The 10,144-nt window shown below is 47.5% G+C and overlaps 1 protein-coding gene across 2 annotated transcripts in view; it reads left to right on the forward strand.

Moving 5' to 3' along the window:
• Positions 1 to 9,415, forward strand: part of TAPT1 (transmembrane anterior posterior transformation 1) — a 68,886-nt gene extending 59,471 nt beyond the window's left edge. Inside the window, exons 12-14 of one of the 2 annotated variants that reach the window (XM_053901665.1) lie at positions 615 to 691; positions 4,166 to 4,326; positions 7,273 to 9,415. In XM_053901665.1, the coding sequence (XP_053757640.1) occupies positions 615 to 691; positions 4,166 to 4,326; positions 7,273 to 7,490 (456 nt within the window). In that variant the 3' untranslated portion in view covers positions 7,491 to 9,415. Of the gene's footprint in view, positions 1 to 614; positions 692 to 4,165; positions 4,327 to 7,272 lie in introns of those variants that run through there. The other variant, XR_008421831.1, reaches the window with a different exon arrangement.
• Positions 9,416 to 10,144: the final 729 nt, after the last annotated feature.

Raw genomic sequence — 10,144 nt, forward strand, 5'->3', positions numbered from 1 at the left:
AACCATAACTATCCAAAAGAGACAGAAAATGTCCATCCTTTATAATTAATTTTGTAATACTATTCAGTTTTTTTGGTAACAGTACAAAACTCCTAAGGCTCCCTTTTCTCTCTCCTCCCTGTAGGTCCCTTTGGGTTCCTAAAAAGAGTCCATGAGAGACAAAGCAAGAACAAGGGAAATGCCCACCAAGTGGTTCTAGCTCTGGTCGGGGGGATACATGCAGTAGGATGAACCCATTTGCATTTCCCAGAGTGATTTTTCATTTAAAGATCACCTGATTTGCATCTCTGTGAGGTACAACTAAATGTGTCACTCATGAACCTGGACGTAGTGCCCGACTTGGCACTCACCAGCGGCTGAACGTGGCACCTTAGGTTTGCCTGAACAGACCCAAATCAGCTGCAGGAGTTGTCACAGGCAGCCAGATTGTATAGGAATTGTCAAAGCTGGAACGACATACTTGGGTTCAGACAGGGGCCACAGGGGTGCACCTAAAGTGTTAAAATCAGCGTGAACAGGTCTTTAAATATTAACTAATAACTCTGTGATTGTGTGTTTTGTGTGTGTGTGTGTGTGTGTGTGTGTGTGTGTTGTTTCGGTTTGTTTCTCACTAGCTCATCAGAGTCGTCACAAGCTCCATTAAAGTGCAAGGAATCCTGTCGTATGCCTGCGTCATACTCTTCTATTTTGGGTAAGATTAACTGTTCTGGAACATGTTTTTTGGTTATAAAGTACAAATACAGGATGTAATGGACAGTAGTATCAACCACCTCACACTGTAGCCATTCTCACTGTCCCGGGGTCCCCTTAGCAGCACCTGCCTCCAGGTGTGTCTGTGACTTGCTGAGTGAGACTCAGTTAAATGCGCTGCTATTTGGTGCTAGTATGAACAGCACTTTAGATTTTATTTTAATCTTTAGCGAAAGGAGTCTGTTAAAGCTCTTTCTGCTTAGGATTTCAGTTGTACACGTATTTCCTCTTACGATAAAATCTGCCATCACAGTCAGACATTCTCCTGTGTTAAAACATCTTTAACTCCGTTAATCCCTGGGGCTCCCCGCACCGTGGCTTTGCTCAGGTTCTAGGAGGCGGACGCCTCCGCGTGGTTGTCAGGCCTCTGTCCCCGCATTGTCCCAAGCCATATCGTCAGCACCTTGATTCGTGGCTTTGCTCTGACACGAGGCACGTAAGAAACTGCGTTGAGGCAAGGGGTCCGGGGTCTGGATTTCCCCTCAGGTCCTGCCCCTTCTTCATACTGCAGGGACTGACTCCCAGAGTCTGAAGCTCAGGGGACCACACCCCTCTCTCAGTTTTTTGACATTAAAACCCTGAGCTCCTCCTCTGGTCCAGATGCTCACGCAGCCCTCCAGAGTTCTTGGCATTGTGCCTCGTTCCTCGAGTGGTGTTGCTGTCATTGCTCCCATGTTTGTTTAACAGAATATTCTTGTATTTTTCTTGTGACACAACCCAGGAAGTGAAGCATGTGTACACTACACCTAAAAGCCTTCGTTTAGTGACTGTTGTGTGTGCGTAATTCACCAAAGTGGACGCGCTTCAATCCACATGACTGAAAAGTGACGACCTTCCCCCATGTTTCTCCCCCGTCTTGTCACTGTTCCCCCCGATAGCCCAGAGAGGCATACCTGCTCACTGATCTTTCCCCTCGACTGATGTGTCCTGATTCGCCTTGGATCAGGGTAGTGCCCGGATGACCCTCTCCTCCTCCAAAGTCTTTCCCAAACCACCTTGTCCGTGAAGCCTTCTTTATTCCTTAACTCCACCAAGCCCAGGACTCTCCCTTGAGCACAGACCAGTCAGAATTCAGTTGACCCTCCTGGCACACGGTGCTGTGTCCCCACCCCCACCCCCTCAGTTTCAGCCTCTTTCCCTCCAGGCTTGCTATGGCCAAGCTGCAGAGGGAAGGCTCGCAGCCTCTGCCCTCCTCATCTGGGCAGCACGCCTCAGTCAGAGCCCTCTAGGCACCAGGTACTGGTCCTGGGGTGGGACCGGTGCCCTGCCTTCATGGCACTGAAACTCTAGTGGAAAAATAGCACCCAGAAAAGCAAACCACCGTAAGACGACAGTTGGTGGTCAGCATCAGGAAGTACGAAAGAGCAGCGTGAGGAGATGCGGAATGAGGGACACGGCTGCCTACGAGCAGGCGGGGGGTGAGCTGGTGTTTTTCAGTGGAGACCAGACAGAGGGAGAGAGAGCCGGAGTGAGGGAAAGAGCCGTGCAGATGCCCGGGAGGATGGCAGACTCACAGAGGGGACGCGGGACAAGTCTGACAGCAGCGGCCGGGAGTGTGGCGGTCCCGACAGGGCACTGAGCGGCGGACCCGGCAGCCCCACCGGGCTTCCAGCTGAGGGAGGGAGGGACCCCGAAGGCTGCCAAGCAGAAGAGCGTGCCAGATCCGGCTGCCACGTGGGGAATGGGCTGGAGCGTGCGTGGCAGGAGAGGCAGACCTTAGGCCCAAGGTGACCGTGGCTGCTGCCACTGAGGTGGTCGCGGCGGAGTGGTAACGATTTGTCCGCTGGCGTGTGTTTGTTTTGACGGTGGAGCCAGACAGAACTTGCTGAGCGGTAATGGGACGTGAGGTGTAAGGGAATAAAAGGAATCCGATGTGATTCCAGAGTTTGGGGCCCAGCAGTCAGGGTAGTAGAATTACCGTGACGAGGGAGCCTGTAAGAGATACACGGGGGTGTGATTTTGTTTTGTTTTCCTTTGTTTTTTTGGAGGGTTGGATCGGAATCAAGAATTCTGGCTTGGCTTTAGTAAGTTTGGAATCCGGTTAGACTTCCCCAAGGCAGTGTCAGGGAAGGTAGGAGTAAGGAGTTCCTGACAAAGTTGGGCCTGGGGCTGAGCTGGGGAGTGTTCCGCACGTGTAAGTCCTCGGGGCCAAGGATCTGTGTGAGGCCCTCCCTCGTGGTGGCATTCTGAGCTCCTGGACTGGAGAGGCTGCGGACGGAGAAGGAAACCTGTCTGCCCCTTGCTCTGACCCCCTGCCAGGCCCCTTCTTGGCGTCACCCCCACTGACTCGCCACTTCCTGTCATTGCCACGACCTCCCCTCAGCCATAAGAGACAGCAGCTGCCTCTTCACTCGCTGGCAGTGACATCTGTGCTTCTTTGTCATTTGAAGAACGTCACGTGAGCACATATCAGCGCGAAGAGCAGGTTTTCAGATTTTTTTTGTCAGATTTGTATCAAGTACCTGAAAGTGCCATGTACGTTTTTTGGCCCAGAAATTCCGCTTCAATAATTATAGCTATCTAGGAATTTATCTTAAGGAAATACAGATTTCACCTAAGTTTTCCTAATTAGAAACTTTTAAATAGAAACAAAATATTGGAAATAATCCAAATATCCAAAAGTTAAGGGCTTTTGGGGGCTTTGTTACACGATAACCTAAACAGTGATATTTTAAGGCCATTAAAATAATGTCACTGAGGAACATTAACTGGTAGGGAAAATATTCATAATAATACTAAGAATATTGTTATGTAAAACAACACCAGCATCTAATGAAATAACATTGGTTGACATTTCGGTGTGCCAAGTACTGTTCTGAGCACTTAACTAGAATCATCTCTTACTACTGGGTAAGAAACTCACTCAGGTCCACACGGGTTCTAAGCAGCGCATCAGGTTTGAACTCAAGCGCTTGATGCCCAGAATCAGCTCAGCCTCCAACTCCATCTGCTTCTGCCTTGTAAAATAGCCCCAATTTCTGAACAGTGGGAAGGTAAAATTAGTATAAAGTCATAGCAAACGCTACCAGGACATAATATACCAAATGTCCCAGTGAGTAGCCCTGGGGCATGGGATTCTAAGTTCTTTTTGGTTCATCTGTATTTACTACACGTACTGGTTTTGCATAAGAGAGTAAATGCTAAATAACTCGGGACCAGGTAAAACTTGTAAGTGGTACAGTTTTTCTCTTGTACTGAGGACTAAGGAATTCACCAAGTGTTTTCCCTTATGGGAAAACAGCCTCAGGAATTCGGGCTTTCACGGGAACCTCGTCCACCCCAGATGTGAGCCTCCGACCCCCAGGCCACGCTCCTACCCAGGCCCCACACCTCCTCGGCAGCTGTGGCGGGATATGGCGTTTGTGGTCATTGAGATGAATTCCAGCTGTGGTTGTTTCTTTCTTTCTGGTTCTAGGTTGATCTCCCTGAAAGTCCTTAATAGCATCGTGCTGTTGGGGAAGTCATGTCAGTATGTGAAGGAGGCCAAAATGGAAGAAAAGTTGTTCAATCCTCCTCCGGCCAGCACATCAGGCAAACCACCCCATAAGTCACAGAACAAATGTAAACCCTCTCAAGGTACGTTCTGTTCCTTTCATCACTGTGTGAATCGTTTTCTACAGAGTTAATGGTCTGAATTCTCCCTAGTGAAGAAATCCCTATTCAGTTGATGTTTGACATTGCTTTCAAGATTTGATTTCACTTTGCTGAGTTGTCTTCAATGCTTCTATTTTAGATCTCGTCGCGGATACACCCCCATGCCGTGCTCTGTTTTTCCATGTGTTCATCATTCGGTAGATGATTTTTGAGCACCTGGTACATGACAGGCTCAGGGGATACATTGGTGGGGAAGACAGAACTGGTTCTGACCGGGAGACAGAGAGAGCCAAGGGGCGGTAGTGCTACAGAGAAAACTCCAGCGGGTCCACCGAGGGGAGTGTGAGCGGGAGTCAGGAGCTCCCCCAGCCAAGGAGACAGAGCCTTCCCGGGCTCAGTGCCAGCAGCCGGTGCGTGTGAGGGCCCCGGGCAGGAACCTGCCGGGCGTGTGGAGGGACAGCAAAGGCCAGGTGGCTGGAGTGGACCCCTGCCATGAGTGAGGGACTGGAGAAGGCATCAGAGAGGCCACCCTGCTGCCTGTTGTGAAGAGCGTGGCTTTTACTGTGGGGAAGGGGCCGTTCCAGGGTTTGGAGCAGAGGAGGGACGTGATCCAGCTGTGAGCTTTGTGGAAAGTAGACTCGGGAAGAGTGAGCCCAGAGGCGGAGGTCAGCAGGGAGACTGCTTGGCTCAGAGCTGGGGTGAGTGGTGTGAGCCAGGAAAGCTGGCCAGATTCTGGAAAGGTCTGGAAGAGCACAGGATTTGCTGATGAGTTTTACAGTGTGGGAGAGAAGTGGAGGATTGCAGGGCTGCTGGCCTGGAATGTTTGGAGGAAGAAGCGGGGCCCTGCCGTCAGATTTGTTGTTAGATGGCAGTTCCCGGTTCTCGTGGTACCTGTTCATAGGACTTTGCGTTCATTGACTTACCTTTAAATATACGGAGCCACTGTGTGCGGGTGATATGGGATCCTGGAGATACACAGGTAAATAAATCGTGCCGCAGGGCCTCACAGACAGAGGAGATGGTAAGAGTGGATAATCCAGACACGTGAGCGGGTCGGAGACAGGTGTGGAAGGGACAGGACGGGGTCCCTTCCTGGAGGTGGTGAAGCCTGGGCTGAGTTTCGAAGGATGAGAAGTGGGCCCAGGCGAAGATGGGTGGAGAGGGCACTTCAGAAACCTACCGGCCTGAGCCGAGTCTAGAGGCCTGAAAAGCAGCCAGGAACTAGCAGCTCAGTGTTCCGGGTGCGACGTTTGCTGTGGGAAGGGGCCAAGTCCAGGCTGAACGGAGTGCCGTGCTCATGCGTGCTTTCTAGGGAGCCAGGAGGAAAGTGAAATCTTGTCCAACAACCGGAAAATAATGTTCGTCATAACAGAGAGCATGTAAATACTCTTAGTAACATGGGATTGCGTGTGTTTCGACCGGGTCAGTGCCTGCTAGGCACCTTCCGCACATTGACAGATGAGTGTCGGTCATGCAGTCGGGACTCCAGTCTGATGGGGGACGCAGGAGGTGAAACCTTTAAGTGCACACCTCAGTTCGAGGCCATTGGCTCCAGAGCCACGTACTAAGAAGTGCATTTGGGACGAGAGTGTGAGTGTCCATGTAGGGTGTTTTTGGAGGTCAGGAGACCACAGGCCAGACAGACACTGTTGAGGAAGGTGTTGTAAGTCAGGTGGCTCAGGTTCAATTCAAGGATGAAAAGAGGGGCAGCTCTCGAAACAAGCGTCGTGTTCGTCATGTTCTTAAAGAAGCAAAGGACAGCAGTGGGGGTGGGGGCGGCAGGGAGGGCAAGAAAATAGACTCCGTGTTCACGGTCGATCGTGGCGGTGGTTTCTACAGGTGTATGCGTGTGTCCACACCCATCAGATTATTCATCTTAAGTATGTTCAGCTCACGTGCTGTCATTCTTACCTTGATGAAGCTGCTCTCCTAAGGACTGAATGTGTGACGCAGAGATCGGTGGCTGCAGGCCCTGACCGAGCCGTCCCACAAGCCGGGTTCCAGGACTCCCGTGACCCAGAGTACACATTTGGGTCTTGTCGGTCGGTCTGTTTCTCCCTGTTTTGGACTTCCCGCAGGTGGACTGCTGAGTCGAGCGAAATTTTACAGCGCCTCATTCCGCAAATTGCCCACTCTGTAATAAGAACTGACTTCTAATTGACAAGTGACAGGACTAATTTGAATTCTTCTTTGGGTCTTAATGGTGGCAAAATGTTTGATCTTTGTCCTGGGCAGGGGGGACAAAAAAGGGGCTGGTGCCGGTACCCAGGAGAGGTAGGATGTGTTAGAGTCTGCTTCTCCTTGACGTCTTGAGCGTAGGAGCCAGTGGTAACTGTTGAGGCAACAATCATATTAGGACCTGGTTATGCAGGAGGGAGTTTGTCAGAGAGGAGCTCTGATACCAAAGTCAGGTGGTGGTATTATTTGTGTGATGCTATCCACATAATGTCCCTCTGTGGAATTTTTTTTTAATAGGGAACTTATTGTCAAATTGATTTCCATACAACACCCAGTGCTCCTCCCAACAGGTGCCCTCCTCAGTGCCCCTCACCCACTTTCCCTCCCCCCACCCCTCCATCAACCCTCAGTTTATTCTCAGTATTTAAGAGTCTCTTAGGGTTTGCCTCCTTCCCTCTCTGTAACTTTTTTTCCCCCTCTTCTCCTCCCCGCTAGTCTTCTGTTGAGTTTCTCAGGATCCACATAATAGCCCTTCTGTAGAATTTTATTGAGCAGACAGAAATGGCATAGCCGCTGAGTTTCGTAATGAACCACGGCCGCTGACATGCCACGTGCTATTCGGTTGTCACTCGCTCTACCTAGAAGATGAACGGGGCCACCTTTTCTCATTGCCGCTCTGTTGGTATGCTTGTATTTATTATAAATTGAGGGGAAATCCTTTTCTAACCAACGGCATCTGTTTTTCCACAGAAGAAAACTTGTCTGCTTCGGTCACCAGCCAGCCTGTTCATCCGAAAGAAAACGTCATACCCTTACTTGTCACAAGCAGTTCTGATCAGTTTCTGACGACTCCAGATGGTGATGAGAAAGACATAACGCAGGAAAGCTCGGAATTAAAGCACAGATCGTCAAAGAAAGATTTGCTGGAGGTAGACAGGTTCACAATCTGTGGAAACCGAATCGACTGAGCTCTGCGGCCAAGTCCTGGGGCGGGAGACGCTCTGCTACTGGGATGGACAGATGCGAAAACTGGCACTTAAATATTTATTTAAAAACTTAAATTATTAATGGAAAGCGAATCTTAATATCTTTCTTCCGGTGACGTGGTCTGGCTGAAGGTCAGGTCACAGAACAGCAGCGACCTCCAGCCTGGACTCTGGAACCTGACGGGTGAGGAGGAGCCCCCGGCTTGGCAGAGGGCAGTCACTTCTGGGCCTCACGGGGGCCACCTCCCAATCACTTCGCCGTATCCGTCCACGCTTCCAGAACCTCGAATTCTCCCTCGAGGCCTCTTCCATACAAGGATACACCTGGAAAACTGTGAAGCTTCTACCATGACATTACCTTTCCAGCTCATACTGTTTTCACAAACAGGTTTCAGACTTGACTTCATCTGCCAAAGCATTAAAAAAAAAAAAAAAAAGATTAAAACTTAAGTCAAGATAAATGTTCTTACCACCAGAATAATCCTTGAAGATGTATCTGAATTAATCAGAATAAAAGGCTACCTAAAATAATTCATGGTGAATAGTAGCATTTTATAGGAAGAAACCCTAAGCCAGTTTGTTTATTTACAAAATATTCATTAATGAAAGTTATGCATCACAGAGAAAACGTTTCATGATTTTTCAGTTTACTCTTTAAAGCAAAATGTGAGCTGTGTGTTGTTCAATTGCAATGGAGAGAATAGAAATACCCTTACGAAAAGGCACTTTTTATACTGAAAAAGCAGAGCAGTGTTAACTTTCGTGTATAGTTAACCGGTTTCGCTTTAAAACTAATTGCTTCACAAATTGTTACAGTTAAAAGGATCGGATGTCGAGTGGGCTGCAGGACTGTCATTGTATAAAACCCGAAGGTTTTTAAGGTGTCCACTTGAACTGAGTTTTTAAAGTGACAGTTTTAAAGTAAACATTCTAAGCGGTTTGGGCAGCATCTTGCTTGGGCTTAAAAAACGCGTCAGTCTTTCTGACTGGAGTGTCCGTGGGGGTGCCCGAGCTGGGGGTGCCCATGGGCTCGGGGCCTGTGGGCCACTGTCTGTGTGGGGAGACCTTTGTGTCTGGACGCTGGGAACAGCAGCCAAAGGTGCTTCTTGGTTTTGTTTGAGATCAAGATTCCATTTCTGTTTAGCTGCCGGTTTGTGGCCTACAGCAGAGGACAAGTTATTCCCCACCAGTTTTAGCTCGAGGAACCTTTCTGCATTTTTATAAAAATTTTACAGCGTCTCATTTCAAAATGTCCACATGTTCTACCGTTCACTATCATTTCCTTTGACGTTTTCATTTTGAAGTTCAGCTGTTGTGCTGATATTTCAGGCATGTGACCTGCAGAAAGTAATTTTAGGGGATTTCTCTATTTCCTGGGTGAAATATAAAGCAAGCTTTAACGTTTGGCTTCTTCATGAGAAATATGGAAGTGGATTTTAATGTCTTGCATCAGCTAAGGAAATCTGAAGGTTAATGTTCACATAGGGTAGAAAAGAAAGTCCTACTGAAATACTTCGGTGAAACCAGGAAGTATTTTAAGTTAAAAATGAAAAGACTTTTGTATTATGTTTCAGTGAAGCCCCATTTTAGAATTATACTTTTTTTCTATCCCCTCTTCGCCACCAAAAGGAACAGTGTCCATGTGAATGGAATAGTTTGGGGGGGAACTTTGCCAAATGTAGCCCTGATCCGTGCAAGAATATGATTTGGGTATATCCTTCCACTCAGCTTGAATTAGCCTGTTATTATTGTGCTGTCATTTTCGGAAGATTTCATTTCCTTTGCAGGATATATTGGGAGTTGGGAATGATGTTCATTTCTTCTGCTAAAATGGCATTCAATACTAATTTTATAAGTGCATCTTGTGTGAAACTCAATAAATTCAATTTTGTAATCTTTTTTAAAAAGGTCACTGAATTTATTTTTTAATGAGGTTTGTTGCTATATTTGCTGGCATAAATTTCCCACTCTAATAAGAATTTACTTCTAATTGACAAGTGACAGGACTGTCTAATTTGAATTCTTCTTTTGGTCTTAATGGTGGCAAAATGTTTGATTTTTATGCTGAAAAAAAAAAAAAGGCTGGTACTGGATCATAGATTGTTTAATATCTCTCAGCCGATGGAGATACTTGCATTTTGCAGGTGTTTTGAATGTCACACAATGTGTTTTTCACATCTGGGAGTAAAGTTCAAGACAGTACTTTTTTTTTTTTTTTTTTAATTAAGACACAACATAGGTCACTCTAATGAGCTTTACCTTTAGAACAGAAGTGGAACAACCAAGGGACATTCAGGAGCTTGTCCAAATTTTCTTTGTGCCTTGCACCTCTGTCCTTTGGCTAGCATTTAGACCTCATACCCATTATCCATGTACTTGGAAGAAATGTCTTCTCATTAGATCCTCCAAAATGTTTCTGGCACCCCTGGTAACTCAGCAGAGGAGGCTATAGATTCACAAAATAATTTAAAATGGCAACATTTTGATATGTTTCAGGTTCATTTATCTATTCTTTCAACAGAGATTTATCCACACCTTCTATGTATCAGGGACTGTTCTAGATGCTGGGATCAGCCCTGAGCAAAGCTCTTGCTCTTCTGGGAAAGGGTGAGAGCAAACGCGTCAGCGGGATAACG

This window comes from Panthera pardus, unplaced genomic scaffold, assembly GCF_024362965.1.
Source record: "Panthera pardus isolate Hobbes unplaced genomic scaffold, ASM2436296v1 HiC_scaffold_13, whole genome shotgun sequence".
In the NCBI taxonomy this organism is placed as follows: Eukaryota; Metazoa; Chordata; class Mammalia; order Carnivora; family Felidae; genus Panthera; species Panthera pardus.